Source organism: Canis lupus, chromosome 8, assembly GCF_003254725.2.
Source record: "Canis lupus dingo isolate Sandy chromosome 8, ASM325472v2, whole genome shotgun sequence".
NCBI classification, from domain to species: domain Eukaryota; kingdom Metazoa; phylum Chordata; class Mammalia; order Carnivora; family Canidae; genus Canis; species Canis lupus.
In genome coordinates, this window is record NC_064250.1 from 62,486,373 (window position 1) to 62,510,829 (window position 24,457).

The 24,457-nt window shown below is 43.5% G+C and overlaps 1 protein-coding gene and 1 non-coding gene across 3 annotated transcripts in view; both read right to left on the reverse strand.

Moving 5' to 3' along the window:
- Positions 1–1,039, reverse strand: part of PPP4R3A (protein phosphatase 4 regulatory subunit 3A) — a 38,691-nt gene extending 37,652 nt beyond the window's left edge. For both annotated transcript variants that reach the window (XM_025442434.3, XM_025442433.3), the window contains exon 1: positions 898–1,039. In XM_025442434.3, the coding sequence (XP_025298219.1) occupies positions 898–1,039 (142 nt within the window). The remainder of the gene's footprint in view (positions 1–897) is intronic.
- Positions 1,040–21,441: 20,402 nt separating this feature from the next.
- Positions 21,442–21,548, reverse strand: LOC112658095 (U6 spliceosomal RNA). Its single transcript, XR_003135500.1, has one exon. It is a non-coding gene; the product is annotated as a U6 spliceosomal RNA (small nuclear RNA).
- Between the last annotated feature and the right edge of the window lie 2,909 nt (positions 21,549–24,457).

A 24,457-nucleotide genomic window follows, 5' to 3' on the forward strand; every position in this document is an offset into this window, starting at 1 on the left:
CATTTTCAAACTAGGTCTCTGAAACTTGAGGGCCGTTTCAAAATAATGGGAACCACAAGCACTATGGCAGATACCAAAGGTTTCAAACTTATCTGCCAACTTCTCCCCACCTGTTAACTGAACCAAATTGTGATCACACATTTAAGCGGTCCAAAAAAAAAAAAAAAAAAAAAAAAAACCCGCGAATAAAATGGTTCCACCCTTGCAAGACGCCTACACAAACTATACACAGAATTCTGCATTACTGGGGGGGAAAAAAAAAAAAGACAACACCAGGTAACACAAATCCATCTTCTTTCTCGAGGCAAAGAAGCATTTCTCTGCCATCCATGAACCGGAGTTGCCAACCTGCTGCAACAGGATCAAAGAGATGTAGCAGAAAAATAGTTTAAAGGGGGGAGTGCGGGGGGAGGGGGGGGGGTGGCGGCACAGCAAGCACAACGTTCTCCAAAGAGTGACACCTAAGAACTTTCTTCGCTCCCAGAAAGTTTCACGCCTGCTTCACAGATGAGTGAACTAAGGCAGAAGATCGGATTAATCAGTGCCTTTCTCAAGGTCACTCTGGTGCAACAGAACGGCACCGTCCAGGCCGCCGATCTAGGCCCCCGCCCTCGGCACACGCCCGGGGGGCTCCGCTCCAACGAGCCGGGCTCCCCTCGTCGCCCAAACGCTACCGGGCGCGGGGAAGAAAACGAGACCCTCCGAGCGCTGGCGGTGGCGGTGGCGGTGGCGCTGCAGCGAGCTCCGGGAGGACCCGGGCGCCGGCGGTCCGCCCTCCCCCGGGGCGGCGGCCGCCCCCTCCGACCTCGCAGGGAAGCCTCTGGCCCCCAACACCCAGCGATGTGGCCCGGGGCCGCCGGCGCCGGCGAGGGTCCCGCCGCCAGGGGCCTCGCTTACCGTCGCTCTCGGCCCTGACAAGCAGGGACATGCCCTTCAGCCGCTCCACGTAGCCGGACGACACATGCCCGGTGCCCCGGTCGTCCCACTGCCGGTCCTCGTTGAGCGTGTAGACCTTCACCCGCCGCCGGGTGTCGGTCATCGTGCCGCCCGCGGGCCGGGGCACAGGCCCCGCTGCAGTCGCCCAGGAACGGGGGCCGGCGCCGGCGGGAGGACGCCTGCAGGCGGGGCGCTCCCGGGCTCACTGCCGCCGCTGGCCGCCGCGGGGCCGCGGGGCCGCCCGCATGGCCCGCTCCCCGGCCCGAGCTCTGGGCCCCGGTGCTCCTCGCCTCCGACTCCCACTTCTGGGCGCTATTGTCCGCGCGCGGGGAGCCCGGCCGCCCCGAGAGGGGCGCGCAGCGCTTCGCAGCCTCCCGGGCCGATGCGGTAGGACCTCGGGGCGCCGCTCACTGCCCCGCCGCCGCCTCCGCCATGATCTCCGCGAAGCCGCTTCCCGCGCCGCCGCCGCCTCCTCAGGCCGCCGCCGCCATGTTTTCCTTCCTTCTACCTGGCCCTGCCGCGGCCGCCAGCGGCTCCGCGCTCCGCTCCCCGGCTTCAAACGTCCCAAGCCGAGGGGCACCTCCTCCTGCTGCAACTGCTACCGCTGCGCCGGAGCCTGCGAGAGCCCCCCCGGCGCGCGAGCGCTCCTGCCTCCTGGAAGTCCCTTTCCCCTCGCCGCTGCCGCCGCCTCTTCCGTCTTCCTCACGGAGCCAAAGCCGCCGCCATCTTGGTTCGCCCCTCAATAGCGGCGCGCGGGGCCACCCAGGCAGCAGCTGCAGGGGCGGCCCGTTGGCCCCACCATTTAAAGAGACAGGAGCGAGGCCGGGAGCCTCGCTGCGGCGGAGGCCTCGGACGGAGGCGGGAGGCGGGCGCCGAGCTGCCGAGGTGGCGGGAGCGCAGGGAGCGGAGGAGGCGGAACGCTGGTCGCGCCGCTGACGGCCCGGGGCTCCCTCGCGCTCCCTGCACGCACTGTCGTGCGAGCGCGGGGCGGCGTGTGCGCCGTCGCGCCCTGTGTTCGTCATCAGCCCCGCTCGGGGACTCGGAAGGGGCGTGGAGCCCGCGTCCGGCCTCGGCGCGCCCGCCGGCCGCGCGCCCGGCGTCTCGGGGTGCGGGGGCCGCCGCGGCCTCGGCCTGTCGGGCTGCGGGCGCCGGGCCCCCCCGCCTCCCCCTCCACCGGCGTCCTGTGCCGCGCGCCGGGAGCGCACCGTCGGGGAGGCGCCGGAGCCCAGGCGATGTCAGGCGCCTTCCTCGGGGAGAAACGGAAAGGCTTCCGGGGACGGCCCCAGGTTTGCGCGGCGAGGGCGGCCGCCCGCCCGGGAGCCGCCGTGGGGCGCGTCTGCAGAGCGGACGGACGGACGGCCGCAGGCCCGGGGGCGCGGCTACACCCGCCCCGCCGCGCCCGCCGACCGCCCGCGCGCTCTCCCGCTCCTCCGTGTTGCAAGGAAAGCAAGACCCGAGGGACGCACGAAGCCCGGTCGCCGTGCGATGCTGTGCAGCCGCGCTGAGCAGTTCTCAACGGGGGCTGTGAGGGCCTGAAGATCCTCACAAAGGAATCGGACCCCCCCCCCAGATTCTCACCCTCGTGCAAGCAAGAGCCGCCGTTTGGGGGCTTTCCCTGTGTCCACTAGACGTGACACGAGCCACGTGTAATTCAGAATTTTACAGTAGCCGCTCTCCGAGAAAGTACAAAGAAGCCGCTGAAATGTATCTTCATAATGTATTTTATTGGATGCGGTATCTTCAAAGTTTTAATCCTCAGTATGACGTCAATGATTTTTTTCCATTCCTTTTTTTTTTTTTTTTTCCTTCGTACCTGAGTTCAAGACGCGATGTGTGTTTTGCCCCTCGGCGTTTTCCCCCTTAGCTTCTCCTTGGAAGCTAAATCTCCTTTGCAAATAACCTAATCTGTACTTAGAGTGTATTAAGCTTACAGTGGGAAAAGGATATTCGCATATTCAAGTTATTTTCTTCCAAAAGTATCCATTTTTAAAATGTAAAAGTTTAAAATTCAGTTCCTTATTCATTCGCACTAGCCCCATTTCAAGGGCTCAGTAAGCCCCTGTCTAGTGGCCACCATTATGGCAGGTCCAGGTGCTTGACATCACCAGGAATCTCCCATCAAACCTGCAAATGCATCTATCAGGAAGAGGCCCTGACAGCAACACCAGTACTGAGAAACGGGTTGCCCAGGATATGGGATTTTTCTGTTTTAAATCAGAAGTTGGGGCAGCCCGGGTGGCTCAGCGGTTTAGCGCCGCCTTCAGCCCAGGGCCTGATCTTGGAGACCCAGGATGGAGTCCCGTGTCGGGCTCCCTGCGTGGAGCCTGCTTCTCCCCCTCTGCCTGTGTCTCTGCCTCTCTCTCTCTCTGTGTGTGTCTCTTATGAATAAATAAATAAGATCTTTTGAAAAAAATTAAAACTAAATAAAAATAAGATAAATCAGAAGTTGGGACAGTCCTCCCCCACTGACAAATACAAAGAGGTGCTTACAAAGAACAGTCGGAGACTTTCCTCTTTTGCCAACAAAAGGGGAAAATTATAAAAAATAAAACTGTTGTCTAAAAAATAAAACACAGTAATGTCAAGCATCAGGGGGTGACAGCAATTTTGTCCACTTTTGATCCAGTAAGACATCATTAAATTTATTGTTCCTACTTACTTGAACCGCAAACCAAACATGAAATAATTTGTGGAAAAAAAATCAACTGGACTCACTCCTATCACTCTTATCTCCCTTCTAAAACTCTCTATAAAGCTGGTGGTGCTTTTTTTCCCTACTCAAAGTAAGAGAAAGAACTTGAGCCACTGAAAGAAAAAAAGCCACTCTCCCTTCTGAGGCCACCAGTGAAAATCAGATCTTGCCGTGATGGCAGGTATTGGTAGGAGGGGACCTGGGGAGTGGAGCACTATGAAACTTGGTGTCTACTCAGGAGGCAGGTGCTGCTCTGATGTATAGTGTGCTCCTTGAGTGGATTCCTTCAGAGCCAAGCCAACTTCCCAGGTAAGAACAACCACACACTTGAAAAAAGAGATCTAGAATGAACTATATCACAGTTCCTTGAAAAAGGCCTGTCACTCACCTTTGCACTTCTGTCTTGAAAAAGAAGATCCAGAGGATGCCTGGGTGGCTCAGCTGTTGCGTGTTGTCTGCCTTTGGCTCAGGGTGTGATCCCGGGTGCGGGAGTCAAGTCCTACATTGGACTCTCTGCCGGAAACCTGCTTCTCCCTCTGCCTGTGTCTCTGTGTCTCTCATGAATAAGTAAATAAAATCTTGGAAGGAAGGAAGGAAGGAAGGAATGAAGAAGGAAGGAAGGAAGGAAGGAAGGAAGGAAGGAAGGAAGGAAGGAAGGAAGGAAGGAAGGAAAAAAAAAAAAAAAAAAGAAGAAGACTCAGCTCCTGAGACTGCTTTCTATCTAGGGGAGGGAAATCAGGTTGGGCCAGTATATGCTTTCCTTGTTCTCTGCCACAGCTGACAAGTCTCCTCTCTCACCCTTTTTTGAGATGGGTGTCAAAGATTGCTTAGTTGGTTGACATGCACACGTGGTTAATGAAGATTTGAAATGAGGTATCTGCAAGACAAGCTAGTCCACAGACATTTTCTAAGACTTCAGATAAAAATTTGAGTCATTTTCACTTTTGCCCCCACCTTTGTACTTGGCCCCTCCCCAAGGCCTACTAACTTTCTTCTCTTTCCTATCCCCTGATTTGATTCTGCTATTTTATTTCTTTGGTCATCATCTTAGGATTTGTTGTAACTGAAGTTCTCCGACTCAGTTACAGAAGGTGACTCCAGAAACTGGAGTCTCGTACTCTGAAATGGCAGGGCTCAGAGCCCTGCAAAGAACACAACCAGGCACTGGCAGAAAATAGCAGCATTAACATCAGCATTTATGTTAGTTTGCAGGGCCGTGAGGAACCCAGAGAGTCCCCTGCCTGTCTCCCAAGACCCCCCCCCATGAAGGAATTCCCATGCACCCAGAAGTAAAACCAAGTGTTCCTGTAGGCCAGCCAAAGGAAGTCATTATAGCAATAAAGAGAAAGGGGAGATGGGTATTGGAATTATCCATGGGGAATTTCAACCTACACATGCTTTCTCAATTTCGTACTTCCCTCAGGGATGGGTACTTAAAATACACAGCCCCCATCAGCATCTCCCTAGGTGTCCAAGTAGCTCTAGCTCTGCATATTATTCAAGGGATGGCAAATGTGGCAGTCATGAGAACATGCCTCACTGACTTTTGTTTAAGATTTTATTTATTAGAGAAGGCATGGGTGGGGGGAGTGACAGAAGGAGAAGCAGACTCCCCACTGATGTAGGGCTCCATATAGGGCTCCATCCCAAGACCCTGAGATCTTGGCCTGAGCTGAAGTCAGACCCTTAACTGACTGAGCCACCAAGGCGCCCCCCTTTACAGACCTCATTTTCCAAGGAGCATAATTCACCTGAGCCCCGAGTTGCTACACTCTGAAATGCATCACTGCTTTTGTAAAGGACACCTGTCTGTCATAGGCTGCTCCCCTCCAAGGACAATGCAGCAGGATCCTAAGGCAGATAGTCCTGGGAAGCGTCTCTTCTATAGGCTGACTTTGGCTCAACAACCCCTTTACCAGCTTTGTCAAACCTTCCTTAGAGTGCCCTGCATTCTAGGATGCTTTCACCCAACCCTCTTTTCCTCTTTCTTCGCTCAGAGTTGGACTCATGCCTCTCCCAATCATTCTGGCTATTTCCTTTTATATAAGGGTTTCCTCCAGTAAATTCCTTATGTGCTTAATCTCAACTCGGTGTGTGCTCTTTGGAGAGCTCAGACTAGTGCTAAATTCAGCTCTAAGGTCCAGTAAATCTTCAAATGTAAAAAGAGCTAAATCTTGATTTATCCATAATATAAGATTTTAACTAGAAATGAGAAAACTAAAATTTACTTACAGCTACCCCTATGTTGAGGCCTGCTGAATTATATACTGAGAGCTAATATGTATGTTCTTAATGAATTTGATTTTTATGTTTCCTAAAGTTCTACAGAATAAGAACAATTTTTCTTATACAACTATCACTTTGTTCTTTCTCAGATTTTTCCTAATAATTCTGATTTCTCTCAAATATGAAAGGTTTGCAATACAAAAAGATATTCTTTTTTCAAATTTATATCTTTCTGAGTTTTGAGAAGGACTTCAGAATGAAAAGAACATGTACATCCTCCCTGCTCTCATCTGAGTAGACCAGATTCCTTTTAAATCATGTCAAATCTGGATTTTTTTTTTTAACTGTCTGACACTTTACTCATCCCCAAAGGGACTGAGTAATATCTTTGGTGACCAGATCACAAGGGTTTCCTATTTGTAGGGAGTGCTTTGTGGTAGATAATTTTTTTCAGATAATTTTTGGCATAGAATAAATAAGTATAATCTGAATGTAAAAATGCATCCACACATTCATTATTCCAAAACAAAAACAAAATTTGTTTTTCCACAATTTGATAACCAGAAAGCATATGTGGCCAAGGATGATGGTATCAACATGAAAGCATGAAATTTATTTAGCTATACCTAAATCAGAAATGAAATGCTTGTGACTTTGTTTTTGCCATTCCAAATATTCTAACCTTGTATTTGAGAATTAGATAGTTATACTTAAGTATAACCAAAAATTCTGTCCCTTACCCCTTTGGCCACAGCAAAAATTCTGTCCCTTACCCCTCGGCCACAGCAGTTAGGTCAGTTAGTACTTGACATAAGCCAGGACAATCAAAATGTTGCCTGGATTTTTCAGGCTATCACTGGGTGAAAACGTTCTTACCTCCTGACCATGACAGCTGGAAGGGTGTGGTATAGGACTGCCCACCCTTGGTGCTCCCTGCTGCCCTACCCCACCCCCAATGTGGGCAACTATGTCTGCATCAGGGAAAATAGCAGAACATTCTCTTGGGAGTCCAGTTATCTCCCAAACCAGACCAGTGCTGTTGGGGTTCTGAGGTCTGGTAAGAAGGGAAATGAACATGGGCCACCTAGATGGCTCAGTCAGTTAAACCTCCAATTCTTTTAGCTCAGGTCATGATCTCAGGATGGTGAGTTGGGCTCTCTGCTTAGCAGGGAGCCTGCTGGAGATTCTCTCTCTCCCTCTCCCTCTGACCACTGCCCATTCTCTCTCTCTCTCTCTCTCTCTGTCTCTCTAAAAAAAAAAAAAAAAAAAAAATTAAAGCGAGATGAAGTTGTCCTTTCATCTATACCCTACCTTGGCCTCTGAAACTTAATCTTGTATTACTCGTCATGAATGCAAGCTCTTTCCTTAGAGTTCCATGAGTAAACATCATCTAACATGGTTTAAAAACTTACTCTCAAGGTCTTTGACATTTTTCCCCACTAAAAATAGAATCTCTGCCTCTTTCTTTTAAATCTGAGCTGGCCTTGATAACATGTTTGTAATCAATAAAATGAAGAAAAAGTGACACTGGAAGCTAGACAACATCTACCTGTTTGTTTGGTTTTGGTTAAGATTTATTTACTCATTGGAGAGAGAGAGAGAGAGAGATTGAGCAAGAGCATGAGCAGGAGAGGCAGAGGCAGAGGGAATCTCAGCCGACTCTGCTTTAAGTGCAGATTCTGATGTGGGGTTGGATCATTACCAGAGCTGAAGCCAAGAATCAGATGCGTGACCAACTGTTCCACTCAGGCACCCCAGCCTGGTTTTCTTAGAAGGCTTCCTGAGCTGCCAGGTAAGAAACTCAACACCCTTAACACCCTTATTAGGCCACATGTAGCTGCTCCTATAGACAGTTGATATTGAAAAGGCTCACAGCCTATAAATGTTTCATTGTAGACAAGGGGAACTCTTGGAGGACAGCAGCACAACCCTCCAACTGCAACTGTGCGACAACCTTCAAATGGGAACTGCCCAGCCAAGCCATTCCCCAATTCCTGATCTTATAAAACTGAGAGCAAAGTAAAATGGCTACTTTAAAACCACTCAACTTTGAGGTCATTTGTCACATAGTAACAGTAACTAGAACATAGGTTTGCTTGGGTCATTTGTTCTAACCTCAAAGAGATGTAGTCATTTTCCCAGGGTGGAATAGATGGTGATGTAAATAGTTTTGTATTTTAAACAAGTCTCCTCTGATAGGTTCCTTATCTCTCATAGAAAGAACTCTTAGGATTCCTGGGTGGCTCAGTGGCTTAGTGCCTGCCTTTGGCCCAGGGCGTGATCCTGGAGTCCCGGAATCAAGTCCCATGTCAGGCTCCCTCCATGCAGCCTGCTTCTCACTCTGCCTGTGTCTCTGCCTCTCACTGTGTGTGTGTCTCTCATGAATAAATAAAATCTTTAAAAAAAGAAAGAAGGAAGGACAGAAGAAAGAAAAAAAGAAAGGAAAGAAGAAAGAAAGAAAGAAAGAAAGAAAGAAAGAAAGAAAGAAAGAAAGAAAGAAAGAAGAAAGAAAGAAAGAAAGAAAGAAAGAAAGAAAGAAAGAAAGAAAGAAAAAGAAAGAAAGGAAAGAAAGAAAGAAAGAAAGAAAGAAATAAAGAAAGAAAGAAAGAAAGAAAGAAAGAAAGAAAGAAAGAAAGAAAGAAAGAAAGAAAAAACTCTTAATTAGATACAATGACTAGATAAAGTGGAATGTTGGGCACATTTGAGATCTCTAATAGCTGACTCTGGTTCTAAAATTTAATTTGGGAAATAGATAACAGATCTTAAATCAACCTTACAGGAACTGTATGGATATTTTGTAATACTGAAATTCCTTAGCTTTGGGTTTTGTTGTTGTTCCTTTTTTTTTTTTTTTTTCTTTTTTTACATGTAGGTGGCCTTGCAATTTTTATTTCATTAAACTTAACGTTTACTTACATTATTATTTCTATCTGAAGTTGGATCAAAGTAGAAAACAATGGAAGGGGGAGAGGATGATAAAAAGTGGAGGTAGGACCTTCTCTCTATGGGTGATGCTGGAAACACTGTATTTTCTCCAAGAGGCGGTGAAAGGTCAGCATTAACTTTCTCAGGTTCTATGCAGGACCGATTGAAACCAGGATGGTGGGCTTGCAAGATGGGTGTGAGAAAGGAGAGAGAGAATGGAAGCATGGTTGAAGCTCAGGCGTATCCGAGAAAGCAGAGCCTGAGACGAAGACCTGGTAAGGAGTATCTTGGCTGGGGAATGGGAGCTTCTGGAGAAAAGCAAGGAAGAGGGGGTAGGAGGCAGAGAAGGAGGAGCAACCAATACAAAGAGAGAAGTGTTCCTCACCCCCAATGCCACTGCCGGATGTGAACTAGTCTCTGTTCCACAAGACCATTAACCTGGGAGGGGAAGAGGAAAGCATTTATCCCTAGCTCCCATGTCCTGCAGTCAAAAGTTTGCCCCTTACAGCATTACTTCCCCTGCATGTCTGGGCTGGGTATGACGGGATGTGGGGCAGTTTCTCAGGACCCCCCAGCTGCTGCACCAGAGAAGCCCTGGGGAAGGAAGGGAGAAGCACCTGATACACAGCTGTGGTGAGGCCATTGGGTTGCACCCATGGGAATCCAGTCCAAAAATCTTGCTTTCACCTTTATTGACCATGTAAGTACTTAATATTCACTTTTTAAATATCAAGAGTTATTTTTAAAATACATTTTTATATATACACAGCTATGGTGAAACCTATAACTAACTATACATAATGGTAAGGATACCTATTTGTCTAAAACCCATTGGGTAGATTGAAGCTTTTCTGCTGAAAAATAACTCCCCCCCCCCCACCTCTGAAAATCAGAAAAAAACTTTTTATATTCTAAGAAATGGCTATTGTAAATGGGTTGGAAAGATGTTTTGGTCAGTGAGAATACTTACTTAGGCATATATTTAACCATCTGTATTATACCAACCAGATTCTGATTACGGGTGTAATTAGCTAATTCCTTTTTGAGCTATGAAGAAGTTTAAATCCACAGAGAGCAAAGCTCTCTATCCACAGCTTTATCCATAAAATAAATAATGGAATTTTGTATAACACATTTAATATTATTTAAATTGAGATCTGGGGTGCTGGTATTCACACAGATGAACTCTTGCCAGAAAATTTCATGATAAGAATGGGGATTTGGCAAGATAAGACTTTTGGTTTATAGCCACTCTAGGCCTTAGCTTGGCTTGCGGTTCAATGTGCTAGGTATTCTTCATCTGACTGCTTCCTCTGGATCTGTGGCCTGGGAACTGATCCCCAGAGAGTATTTCACCCAGGCTCTCTTGCCCCATGGCTTCTTTTATCTAGTTGGGCTCAGTCAATAGGAAGAATAGGAAGAATTGCATGAGATTGTTGGGGGTTGCAGAGAGATACGAGGAAAAAGTGATTGTGATATTTTTTCTTTTGTCCTCTTTTTTTCTCCTCGGTTCTGTCAGGGACAAGTAGTTTGATATGGCTGGAGTGCAGGGGTCTTTAGTGGAGCGAGATGGTGCTGGAATCGGTGAGGATCAAATCCTGAAGGCTTCTCTTTGTTTTGGACTTTATTTTGGAGGGCACAGGGATTCGAAGTAGGGGGCTGTGATGACTGGATTTGTGTTTTTTCAAGATCACTCTGGAAGCAATGTGGAGGACCAATTAGAGAGAGGTGATATCAAAGTAGGAGGGTCCCTTTGTAACTTAACAGCCCCAAATTAGGCAAGAAATGACAAATTATTGAATTAAAGCAGTTCCAGTGAGTAGAGAGGGGAAGGAATGGATTTCAAGTAATCTTACCCTTCCCATAGGGAAAGTATCAGTGGGATGCTGGAAGTCCATTACCCAGCAGTAATGAAGACCATCCCAGCTTGGAACTCAGAGAAGGTCAAGTAGGATCCTGTATTTTCATCCCCACCTGGCAGTAATGAGACAGCACTCCCTTCCCCTGGTGAAGTGGGGTCTGAAAAACCAGATAAAAAGAGGGTTTGGGCCCCTGGGTGGTTCAGTGGTTGAGCGTCTACCTTCAGCTCAGGGCGTGATCCTGGGGTCCTGGGATTGAGTCCTGCATTGGGCTCCCCAGAGGGAGCCTGCTTCTCCCTCTGCCTGTCTCTGCCTCTTTATCTGTGTCTCTCATGAATAAATAAATAAATCTTAAAAAAAAAGAGAGTCCAAGTAAGAGCCAGAGTTTCATAACATATTATGCAAAGTATCCTGATTTAGTTACAAAATATTGTCATATCAAGAACCAGGCAGAGCTCAAATTGAAGGAAAAAATACATCTAATAGATGCCAACATTGAGATGACAGAGATATTAGAATTATCTGACAGGGCACCTGGGTGGCTCAGTCAGTTAAGTGTCTGCCTCTAGCTCAGGTGATACCAGCGTCCAGAGATTTAGTCCCACATCAGGGCTCCTTGCTCAGGGGGAAGTCTGCTCCTCCCTCTCCCTCTACTCCTCCTCCCCTGCTCATGCGCTCACTGGAGCTCTCTCACTTTCTCTTTCAAATAAAATCTTTTAAAAAAGAGTTATCTGACAAAGATTATAAAGCAGTCATCATAAAAATGTTTCAACTAACAATGATGAATACACTTGAAACAAGTGAAAAAATAGTCTCAACAAAGAAGTAAAATACATAATGGAGATGAACCAATTAGAAATTTTTAGAAATAAAAAATATAGTGAAAAACTAAACTCAATGGATGAGCTCAGTATAAGCATCTAGGAAACACTGACCTTGGAGACAGAACAATAGAAATGACTCAATCTGAACAACAAAGAAAAATAGGCTGGGGGCGGGGAATGAGCAGAGTCTCAGAGACCTGTGACCATCACAATGATCTAACATTCATGTTATTGGAGACCTAAAAGGAGAGTCAAAAGAGAGGGAGTATTCAAGGAAACAGTGACCAAAAATTCCCCCCAGTATGGTAAAATACGTAAACCTGCAGATTCAGGAAGCTGAGGCTACTTCACACAGGGTAAACCTAAAGAAATCACACCATTTACATGAGAGTCAAGCTTCTGAAAACTACAGTTTTGAAAGCAGGGAGAGAGAAAGAACACCTAAAACGACAGGGGGAAAACAATTTGAAGGACAGCCAGTACATACAGAACAGCCACTAAAAAGCTTTACAAAGAGACACACTTAAAACACTATGGATCAATCAGAATAGAATTCTAAAAACTACTCAAGAAACCCCACAGAATAGCAGGAAAAGAAAGAAAACAGAACGGAGCACCAAAAAATGAAATAGCAGACTCAAGCCCCAGCACATCAACAATTATAAAATATAAATGGTCTAAATACACCAATTAAAAGACAGAGATTGGCAGAGTGGGTTAAAAATAGCCATACCATATGCATTTATAAGAATCTCCCTTTAAACATATCAGTGTAGGCAGCTCAAGAGACAGGGAGAGAAAAAAACATTTGTTGTGCAAATGAACAAAAGAAAGCCACCATGGCCACAGATCGGGGAAAGGGAGACTCAGAACAAAGAGAATTTCCCGAGACAGTGACTTGATATAATAGGGTCAATCCATCAAGAAGACAGAAATCCTAAATGTGTATGCTCCAAACAACAGAGCTTCGAATGTGTGGCTAGAACTGAAAGAAATAAACACCACTGCGATTACAGCTGGAAACTTCAACACCCCTCTCAAAATTGATAGAACAACTAGACAGGAAATCAGCAAGGCTGTAGAAGAGCTCAACGACACCATCAACCCACAGGATCTAATTGACATGTATAGAATTTCATCCAACAAAGTGAAGTGCCCACCAAATGTATCTACGTAGACCATATCCTGGGCCCTGAAACAAACGTCAGTAAACGTAAAAGAATAGAAATCATACAGTGTGTGTTCTGCAATCATAATGGACTCAAGCTAGAAATCGATAGCGAAAAGAGAATAGGTGTGTCTTCAGCAAATGGAGACAAACATTTATAAATAACCCAGGTATTAAAGAATAAGTCTCAAGGGAAATTTAAGAAATTGAACAGAGGGACAATAAAATACCTTATTTAATAACAATAAAAATGAGCTGAATGAAAATTTTTAAATTTTTTTAATAATAAATTTATTTTCTATTGGTGTTCAATTTGCCAACATACAGAATAACACCCAGTGCTCATCCCGTCAAGTGCCCCACTCAGTGCCCGTCACCCATTCACCCCCACCCCCACCCTCCTCCCCTTCCACCACCCCTAGTTCATTTCCCAGAGTTAGGAGTCTTTATGTTCTGTCTCCCTTTCTGATATTTCCCACACATTTCTTCTCCCTTCCCTTCTATTCCCTTTCACTATTATTTATATTCCCCAAGAGCTGAATGAAAATTAAAATACAAATTTTCATAGCATGTTACAATGTATAGGACATGGCTAAGGCAGAGTGGAGGGGAAATTTATAGTTATGCATATCTTAGAAAAGAAGAAGTTTCTCACATCAATCATCTAACCTCTCACCTCAAGACCTAGCAAAAGAAGAACAAAATAAATCCACAGCATGTGGGAAAGAGGAAGGAATAGAGATTAGAGCCGAAATCAATAAAATTGAAAACAAAAATAATAGAGAAAAATCAATGAAAAAAGGGGCTGAATCTTTGAAAGGATCAGTTTAGTTGACAAACCTCTCAAAAGACTGACAAAGGAGGGAAAAAAAGACACAAATGATCAATATCAGGAATGAAATGGGATATCATTATAGACCCTGTGGGCATCCAAAGGGTAGTAGGGAGTACTGTGAACAACTCTATATACATAAATCTGACAACTTAGATGAAGTAGACCAATTCCTTGAAAAACACTAACTACTGCAACTTACCCAGTATGAAATAGATCATTTGAATAGCTCTGTGATAGTTAACCCTATGTATGTGTAATTAAAAGTCTCCCCCAAAAGAAATCTTCAGGCCCAGATGGTTTCACTGGAAACTTCCTGTCAAGATCCTTAACTCAATCACATCTTTTGTCATAAGATTATTCTTTTGTCGACTAAAGGGATATTTGTGGGTTCTGGGGATTAGGATGTGATCATTTCTTTTTTGGGAGCCACCATTCAGCCTTCTACATATAGCCACAGTAAGCAAGATTGTGTGGTGAAGGGACAAAGAGATTAATTGAAATATAGATGCAGAAAATAGACCCACACAAACATGTCCAACATATTGATATATTTTTTAAGTGGAAAAATAATTCAATGGAGGCGAGATACCCTTTTCAATAAATGATGCTGGAGCATTAGGACATGGAGACTGCTTCTCCCTCTGCCTGTGTCTCTGCCTCTGTCTCTCTGTCTCTCATGAATAAATAAAATCTTTTAAAAAAAGGATATCCATAGGGAAGAAGAAGAAGAAGAAGAAGAAGAAGAAGAAGAAGAAGAAGAAGAAGAAGAAGAAAAGAAGAAGGAGACGGAAGTCGAAAAGAAAGAAAAAGAGAACTTTGATCTAATTTTGACATCTTACAAAAAATTAACTAAAAATGGATCTTGTCCTTAAATGTAAAATGTAAAGCAATAAAACTTTTAGCAAAAAAACATATGAAAAATTCCTTGGGAACTAGGAGAAAGAAAAAAATTCTTGGACTCAACACCAAAAACACAATCTGTAAGAAGGAAAAAAATATCAATAAATAGGACTTCATCAAAATTAGAAACTTCCTCTGTGACAGATCCTGGATAAAAAGATAAGGTACAGACTAGGAGAATTTATTTGCAAACCACAATATTGGACAAAAGATTTTTTTCTAAAGTATATAAGAACACTCAAAACAGAGAAACACACACACACACACACACAGAAACACTGCACAATCCAACACAGCATAATTTTAAAAATGACCAAAGATATGAGCAGACATTTCACCAAAGAGGATGTACAGATGGGAAATACATAGATGTTCGCCATCATTAGCCATTAGGAAAATGCACATCAAATCTACAATGTGCTGTCTCTATATACTTAATGGCTAAGATGAAAAAGTAGTGACAACACCAAACATTGGTAAGGAGGCAGAGAGATGGGACCACTCATATCACTGCTGGAAAGCATTTTGTTATTTTCTTAAAAAAATAAAAACTAATTATGAGCCAGCAATTGCACTCCTGGATGTTTATTGTAGAGAACTGAAAGCTTATATTCACAAGTCTTTATAGCAATTTCTTTGTAATAACCCCAAACTATAAACAACCCTGATATTCTTGTATGGGTCAATGGTTAACCAAACCATGGTCCATCCCTACCTTGGAACAGCATTTGCCAATAGAAAGCAGGGCAATGACCTGTATGAATAGCCAGAGAGCTATGCTGGGTGAAAAAAGCCAATCCCAAAGCTTGCATACTCTAGGATCTCATTTATGGAACATTCTTGAAATGATACAGAGGTTGAAATGGAGAACAGAATAGGGATTGCCAGGGGCTAAAGAAGTGGGTGCGAGGAGCTGTAGGGAAGTGGGTGTGGTTATAAAGGAGCAAGAGCAGGGATCTCTGTGGTGATGGAAATGTTGTGTATCTTGACTGCATCTGTGTTAGTATCCTGATTGCGATATTGTACTATATATAACTTGCAAGTCATTTCCTTGGAGGAAAGTGGGTTTGGGGTTACACAGGATCCTTCTCTATTATTTCTTACAGTGGCTTGTAGATCTGTAAGTCTCTCAAAATAAAAATTTTAATAAAAATGCTAGTAAGAGGCAAACAACCCATGTAACCACCGTATACAGTTGGCTACAGTTCGTTAACATGCTATTTTCGATCACCTGTTGTGACATTCTTGATCATCATTCCTCAAGCATTGCCCTCTGCCCTCTTACTGTCCCCTTGGGGAACTCCATCTGACTCTCTCTTACCAGCACTTCTAGATCTACCATATTTTCTGTATTTTCCATCATGTTGCGTCTCTAATCTAGTCTGACATTCTTTGCTTTTTAACCGGACTGCTTAGTTATAACAATCTGTGATCCAGTTAATGAACTCTCCCTTTTCCTAGGGTTATCTCCAAACTTGCTCCTTACTTAGACTTAGCTTGCACAAGGTTTCATAGCCTGTGCCTGATAACTTCAATGCCTGAAAGGCTTTGTAGTTGCTTCATTTGTTTTTCTACTTTCTCTTGCTCAGAGAGTCTGATTTGGGGCCGGGGTGGTTCCTGATATTCTTTGGCTACAGTTTGTGCACTGTATTTGAAAATTATTTGTAGGGGCGCCTGGGTGGCTCAGCTGGTGGAGCATCCAACTCTTGGTTTCAGCTCAGGTCAGGATCTCAGGGTCGTAAGAGCCCACGTTGTGCTCTGTGCTTAGTATGGAGTCTGTTTCAGATTCTCTATCCCTCTCCCTCCTTCCTTCTCTCTCTCTCTCTGAAATAAATAAATAAAATCTTCAAAAAATTATTTGTAGATATAACTTGAGGCCAAGGGATGCCTGGGTGGCTCAGTGATTGAGCGTCTGCCTTCAACTCAGGGTGTGATCCCAGAATCCTGGAATCGAGTCCTACATCAGGCTCCCCACAGGGAGTCTGCTTCTCCCTCTGCCTATGTCTCTGCCCCTCTCTCTGTGTCTCTCATGATTTTTTTTTAATCTTTTAAAAAAATAATTTGAGGCCAAGAATGGAGGTACTTTAAGAAGAGCTGCATTTGCCTCTGTCAGGTTCCTCAGTTCCTACCAATTAAGAAGGACCTTAAAGGAAGTTTAGGGCTTTAGAAACACTTTGTCAAACAGAGTGACTTGAAAACTGGCTACAATCCTGTGAAGGATGTTCCACTTACAGTCCATCCTGTCCCTTGCGACTTCCTCCTAATGTTCTGGGCTTTGATTCTGTCCTTTTCCGAGGAATTGGTTTCTCTTCCCTTTGGCTTTATAATTTCTTACTCTATTATCATTGGTTATGCTATTAAGATTTTTTTTCTTAAAGATTTTTATTTATTTGTTCATTAGAGACACAGAGAGAGAGAGGCAGAGATACAGGCAGAGGGAGAAGCAGGCTCCCTGCAGGAGCCTGACGTGGGACTCGATCCCAGGACTCTGGAATCATGCCCTGAGCCGAAGGCAGATGCTCAACCACTGAGCCACCCAGGTGCCCCTGCCATTGAGATTTTAAAAAAATGTTTACTCACCAATTTTTAGTTGTTTTCACCATATAAATTAGCTTTCTGTGATAGGATAACATATGGTATCTTTTTATTTTTTAATTAATAGATACAACATTCTTAGTAGCTACCAAGTTCTACATAGTGAAACAATGTGATCTGAAGAAACAATGCACAATTGAAACCTCACTTGGTAAGATCTGGAAATATTACAATTTCTTGTCACGGATTAAATCATCTTTGAATCCAGAACATAATAGTCCTTTCTTAAGTACTATTTTAAAGCTTCTGTTATTAAGACAAATAAAGATAAGCAACAATGGGGAGCAGACAATTTTAAAGCAGCGGATGTCCTACAAACGCGTCTGAAAGTGCTCTGAGATAATGCATGAATTTCCTGGAGCCGCCACAACAAATCACTGCAAACTGGCTTAAAACAGAAATCCATCTCTTACAGGTCTGGAGGCCAGAAGTCCAAAATCAAGGTGTCAGCAGAGTGGTGCTCCTTCTAGAGGCACTAGGACAGGGAACCTGTTTCTTGCCCCTTCTAGCTTCTAGTGACCGGACCACTCCGCTCCCATCTCCGAGCCGGGGACACACTGCTTAGTCCCCTTCCATGTGGATCAAATCTCCCTTTGTTTCCTCTTACGAAGACACTTGTGATGGCACTTAAGTCTCATTCAGGTAACCCAGGGTAATCCCCCATCTCAAAATACTTAACTTCATTACATCACAGGTTCCAGGGATTAGGACATGGATATATATTTTTAAGGAACACCGTGGAGCCCACTATAGGTGATATGATACGAAATAAAATTAGGTATCATCTGTCTTGTAATAACATCTTCTTAGGATGAATAATAGTCATTTAAAAATTCATTTGAATATTGTTTTATCATTATTTCTGCCTGGCTAAATTGCAAGTGTTAAAAAGTCTCTCTCTCTGGGATGCCTGGGTAGCTCAATAGTTGAGCATTTGCCTTGAGCTCAGAGTGTGACCCCGGGGTCCTGGGATCGAGTTCCGCATCGGGCTCCCCGGAGGGAGCCTGCTTCTCCCTCTGCCTGTGTCTCTGCCTCTCTCTGTGTATCTCTCATGAATTACGAAATACAATCTTAAAAAAAAAAGTCTCAGGGCAGCCCAGGTGGCTCAGCGGTTTAGCACCTGCCTCGGCCCAGGGCGTGATCCTGGAGACCCGAGATCGAGTCCCACATCAGGCTCCCGGCATGGAGCCTGCTTCTCCCTCTGCCTGTGTCTCTGCCTCTCTCTCTCTCTCTCTCTGTGCATCTCTCAGGAATAAACAAATAAAATCTTTAAAAATTGTTTTAAAAGTCTCTATACATACTATATATGTGTATATATATATATATACACACATGCATAGACTCTATAATAATAATATAAATAAAATATAAAATAGTCATAAAGGATTTTAAGCATCTCAGAGAAAAGGGACTAGATTAGAATGGCTTACTATTTACATCACCAATACGCATTGTTTACTTAAATCTAATTTACTTCTTTTTTTTTTTAAAGATTTTTATTTATTTATTCGACAGAGAGTGCACAAGCTGAGGGAGAGGCAGAGAGAGAATGGGAGAAACAGGTTCCCTTCTGAGCAGGGAGCCTGATGCGGAACTCGATCCCAGGACCCCAGGATCATGGCCTGAGCCGAAGGCAGATGCTTAACCATCTAAGCCAACTAGGTGCCCTAATTTACTTAAATTCTTACTGACAGTGGTTTTCATCATATTGAAACAATTACAGTCTTGGTGTACGCCCCTCTCCCAATCATTTAAAAGAGAAGACTATCTGAAAATGAAATGTAAAGTTTTAACATTAACTATAGATACTTTTTAAGTTTCAGGCAATTGATGCAAAGCATTCAGGTGATACCCTTCTGTAACTAAGGGAAGTGATGTTAAGCCCTGGGAAAAAGTCATACTTGAACTACATTCGATGCCAACTAAAGAGGACAAAGTTCAGTATACAAATTTTTACTGTAAGGATATCTTTCAGACTATTTATAATGAAAAAGGTGAAGTCTTTTTTTTTTTTTTTAGGAAAAAAGGATGTTAAATGCTAAACATCAGCAGACTGTAAGATCAAATAGAATATTGATGAACTGGAATTTGAATGCTAGCATTAACTGCTAAGATTGCATAGAATCCTGTCTCTATAAACACAATTTTTTATAAATATGGTTTGTTAAAATAGTGACATGTCTTTGAGCAGTCTAAATTACACAGCCACATTAGGCAAAGACCAATTCGCTGACCTACCTAAATGAGAAACCCAATAAACATATACAGGAGAAATGTGTTTGAAAGTTGTCATTGTATTAGTAGCATGTCTGTGAATGACAGGAATTTATGTTCAGCAACTGTTTGCATATTTGAAAAGGTTCATATTCGGTTTAATTTAAACAATTTTTAAATATTAAACTTTTTTTTTTTTTTTACAGATCTTATTTATTTATTTTGGGAGAGAGAGAATGCATGAGGTAGGAGGAAGGGCAGAAGGGGGGAGAGAAACTCAAGCAGACTCCCCACTGAGCAAGGAGACTGACTCAGGGCTCAATCTCATGACCCTAAGATCATGGACTGAGCTAAAACCAAGAGTTGGACGCTTCACCGACTGAGCCACCCAGATGCCCCTAAATATTAATTTTAAATAGAATTTTTTTAAAAATCGGAGTCAACGCACAACTTACATTAGTTTCAGGTGTACAACATGGGGATTAGTCAAGTGCATATATTATGCTCTGCTCAACACAAGTGTAGCCACCATTTGTCACCAAGCAGCACTGTTACAATATCATTGACTATATATTCCCTGACCTGTGTCTTTTATTCTCATGACTTATTATTCCATAACTGGAAGTCTGTGTCTCCCATGTTTAATTTTAGATTTTGCATCTTGGAAGATTATTTGAAAATACTGTAACTTCTGAAGAGGAATTTATTTATTTATTTTTTAAATATTTTATTTATTTATTTGAGAAAGAGAGTGCACACATGTGGGCAGAGGGAGAAGGAGAAGCAGACTTTTCCCCCTGAGCAAGGAGCCTGATGCAGGGCTCGATCCCAGGATCTTGGGATCATGACCTGAGCCAAAGGCAGATGCTTAACTGACTGAGCCACTCAGGTGCCTGAAGGAATTTAAATTATATGTAAAGCATGGCATTCCTCCTAAAATTATTGTATTTCAAAGTTTCTAGGGATATGATGGTTCACAGGATAACTCTGTATTTAAAGGGATTTTCCCAATTTCATATGCTATGTGTTGTCTGCTGAAAAAGGATTGGTATTTTATTAATTTACAGTTTTTGTCAAATAGACTTGACAATATTTAAGAAACACTCTTAAGAATAAAAAATCTAATAAAAGCTGGTTACGGCAGGATTGAACCCCAGAAATCATAAATCCAAGCCTCTTGTTTTAGTGATGATTAAAATGATGTTGAAAGAGAACTGAGACTTGCCCGAGGTTCTCCTAGCTGGTGAGAGAGAAGATGAAGCTGGAAGCCTGAAGCTTGAAGGTGGGGCTCTGCACTCTGAATTCATTGTTCTTTCTACCATGGGAAGCTACTCATCAAAAAGGCGTATAACTTTTCTTCTTCAAGTAACAAATACAATACCTCTAAAGGAGCCCTCTTATTAAGAGCCTGTGGTAATACATTGAGGAGAGCTAACTATATTCTGTTATTTTTTTTTCTTCTTTTTTAAAAGATTTATTTGAGGGGGAGAGGGAGAAAGAGAGAGAGAGAGAGCGCACCTGAGTGGGAGGGGCAGAAGGAGAGGGAGAAAGAATCTCAAGCAGACTCTACGCCAAGTGCAGAGCTTGACATGGGGCTCGATCCCCAGCCCCAAGATTGGGATCTGAGCTGAAACCAAGAGTCTGGCGCTTAACCCACTAAGCCATCCATGTGCCTCTGTTACTTTTTTTTGAACCGTATTTATGTTTGTTTCCTAACAGGATATATAGAGGGAATGTCAAATATTTATTTTAAAGATTAAAAAAAGTTTGTCTCACTCTACCATACAATTTAGCAACAGATTTACTTTTTTATTTTATTTTTATTTATCTGGTTTTTTGGGAGAGTCAGGGCAATGGGGGAGGGAGACACAATTTTAAGCAGTCCCCACACCCAGCACAGAGCCCTGCATGGGGTCAATCTCACAACCATGCGATTATAACCTGAGCTGAAATAGAGTTGGATTCTTAACTGAATGAGCCCCCAGGCGCCCCCAGATTTAGTTTTATAACAGAATATGGACCTGATAAAGACAGTTTTGCTACCGACTAGGTGTTTAATATTGGGATTCTACTTATACTAGATAATTTTAAAGCTAAAATGTCTTGAATAGTCCTGAAGAATACAGGATAAAATTGAAAAAAAATCATAGGATTACAAGCAAGGAATAGTACTTGGATATCCTTTATCTTCTGTCTTCTTTAATTTCTAGACCTTTATTTCTCTGCGAAAAGAGAAAAAAGGAATAAAATAAAAATGGCACAGTTGAAAAAATACAGAATGCATCACGAATTTGCGTATCATCCTCATGCAGGGGCCATGCTAATCTACTCTGTAACGTTCCAATTTTAGTCTATGTGCTGCCAAAGCAAGCACTATCTTCTGTCTTTTATTTTTAAAGATTTTATTTCTTTATTTGAGAGAAAGAGTGAAGGAGGAGAGAGCACAAGCTGAGGGAGGGAGCATACTCCTGTCTGAGCAGGGAGCCAGATGAGGCTCATCCCAGGACCCCGGGATCATGGCCTGAGCCAAAGGCAGACACTTAAGTGACTGGGCCACCCAGGTGCCCCTCTTCTGTCTTTTTGACAGAGACTGGCAACTAATGAAACACATGTTAAAATATTCACAAGATAATTTGTATGACATGGTCAGGCCTGCTCTAGGTCAAATTGCAATGTGTCTTAGGTTTTCCTTATTCTTTTTTCATTCCTCTACCTTCCCTAAGCATCACCTTCTAAAACCCCTGATCACATCCAGTTACCAAAGAAGAGAGAGTAATTACACGGGCACTGTGTTTTCCTTACAAAAGCAAATAAAGCTGTGTGGAAATTGGGCATGTTATCTCTGAAATGCTAGCAACACTTGCTCCAGAACTGGAGACCCATTGAGAACAGGCTGACGACCCTTCTATAGAACACAGATTGCCAGAGCAACCTGAATGTTCGTGCCGTCCTTGGAGCTTTTTCTATAAGCAGTTAATCAATGTGTATACATACTGAAATTCCAATTTTATACTCATTTCAAAACGATTTCTCTCCTTAAGTGCCTTGGCACACATGGCTCCCTGTACTGTTCTCTGTTGCATTCCTCTCTGAGCCAGAAAATGAAGATGGCTCTCATCAGAGTGGGTACCCCTCTATGCCCTCCACCAGCTCCCCAGAATTTCAACATTATCTTTTTTAATTTGACAGCTTTTTGAAAATTTATAATGGAATTGACTTTTTGAGTTTTAGACCATTAAGTAATAGAACCAACATTAAAGGAGTGTTGGCTCTTTTTGATAAACTATATGTAATAATGCTTGGCAAAGAGCTGCATTCTCAGGGCCCAAGTGGCTCAGTGGTTGAGCGTTTGCCTTTGGCTCAGGGCGTGATCCCAGGGTCCTGGGATCGAGTCCTGCATCAGCTCCCCACAGGGAGCCTGCTTCTCCCTCTGCCTGTGTTTCTGCCTCTCTCTGTGTGTCTCTCATGAATAAATAAATAAACTCTAGGGATCCCTGGGTGGTGCAGCAGGTTAGCGCCTGCCTTTGGCCCAGGGTGCGATCCTGGAGACCCGGGATCGAATCCCACATCGGGCTCTCATTGCATGGAGCCTGCTTCTCCTTCTGCCTGTGTCTCTGCCTCTCTCTCTCTCTGACTACCATTAATAAATAAAAATTAAAAAATGTTTAAAAATAAATAAATAAACTCTAAAAAAAAAAAAAAGAGAGCTGCATTCTCAAAAGACATTAGAAATTCAGGATGTCTTCACATTCCTAAATGGAGGAGAAGGTGATAAAGAACAGAGATTCTGGTCCTCCACCATGGGACCACTCATGTTAGGTTAAAGTCTAGTAACCAACATGCTTCTGCTTTCTGCATACTTACCTCGTAAGTTCTTTACCAGGAGAACCTTTTAACCCTTGATTAGGGGTTATGAACTACTAATCTAAGGGTCAGATCCAGTTCACTGACCTATTTACATTTGCCTGCAGAGTTTAAAAATTGGGAAATTCTACATAAAAAGCTGGACTTCTGACTTCTCTTGAGGGATTGGGAAATCTGGTCACGTTGCTCTCATTTCCACGAAAGGACAATAGGTAGGTGACACATAGTAGAAAGCAGCTTTAGAGAGGGTGCACACACCTGTCAGGGTTCACTTGTCCTGTTCCTTATCAAGGCCTGGCCCTAGAAGCCCTGACGTTTCTAACTATTCTTAGAAGAAGCAGTAAGTACCTTGCAGTTAAGACATAACTCTGTGCAGATGAGCTAGCAAGTGAAGAGCAATTTGAAGATATTTTGCGGGGGTGGGGTGGGCTCCTGGGTGGCTCAGTCAGTTGGGCATCTGCCTTCAGCTCAGGTCATGACTCTGGGGTCCTGAATCAGCCCCATGTCAGGCTCCCTGCTCAGTGAGGAGCCTGCTTCTCCCTCTCCCTCTGCCTGGGGCTCCCCCTGCATGTGCTCTCTCTCTCTCTCTCTGTGAAATGAGCATATAAAAAAATTATTAAAACAAACAAACATTTTGCAGGAAAATTAAGTTCCAGAAATTCAGCAGACTTCAAATGGATGAAAATTCTTCTAGGCTGTGTGATTTTTTTTTTTTAAATCACTTTTGAAGTTCCCTAATTCTTTTGCTTACCTAAATTCATTTTTCTTTTGCTAAGGATGTGAGAAAATCTAACTAAAACTAAAAATTGAATCAAAGTAATCCAAAATCCTTACCAAGGACATTTTTTTCTTTTTAAAATGAGAAATAGGGGGTTCGCTGGGTGGCTCAGTGGTTTAGTGCCTGCCTTTGGCCCAGGGCATGGTCCTGGGGTCCTAGGATCGAGTCCCGCTTGGGGCTCCCTGCGTGGAGCCTGCATCTCCCTCTGCCTGTGTCTCTGCCTCTCTCTCTCTATGTCTATCATGAATAAATTTTTAAAAATGAGAAATAAGTTTTTTCTTTTTAATATTGAGTTGTGAACCAGGCAGACAGGTTTCTGATGGTAGAGTTCACTAGAAGCTATTATTTTCACTATGTAGCTGGCAATATCATCCATATAATTTTTATTTTCTTGTTTTCTTAAGATTTCATTATTTATTTATTTGAGAGAGAAAGAGTGTGAGCGAGCTAGAAGAAGAGCATGAGCGGGGGAGAGAAGAGGGAGAAGCAGGGAGCCCAATATGAGGCTCCATCCCAGCACCTCAGGATCATGACGGGAGCCCAAGGCAGCCACTTAACCAACGAAGCTACCCAAGTGCCTCTAATCTTTCATTTTTATTTTAAGCACATTTAGATTTTCAACTAACACTTGAATACAATGC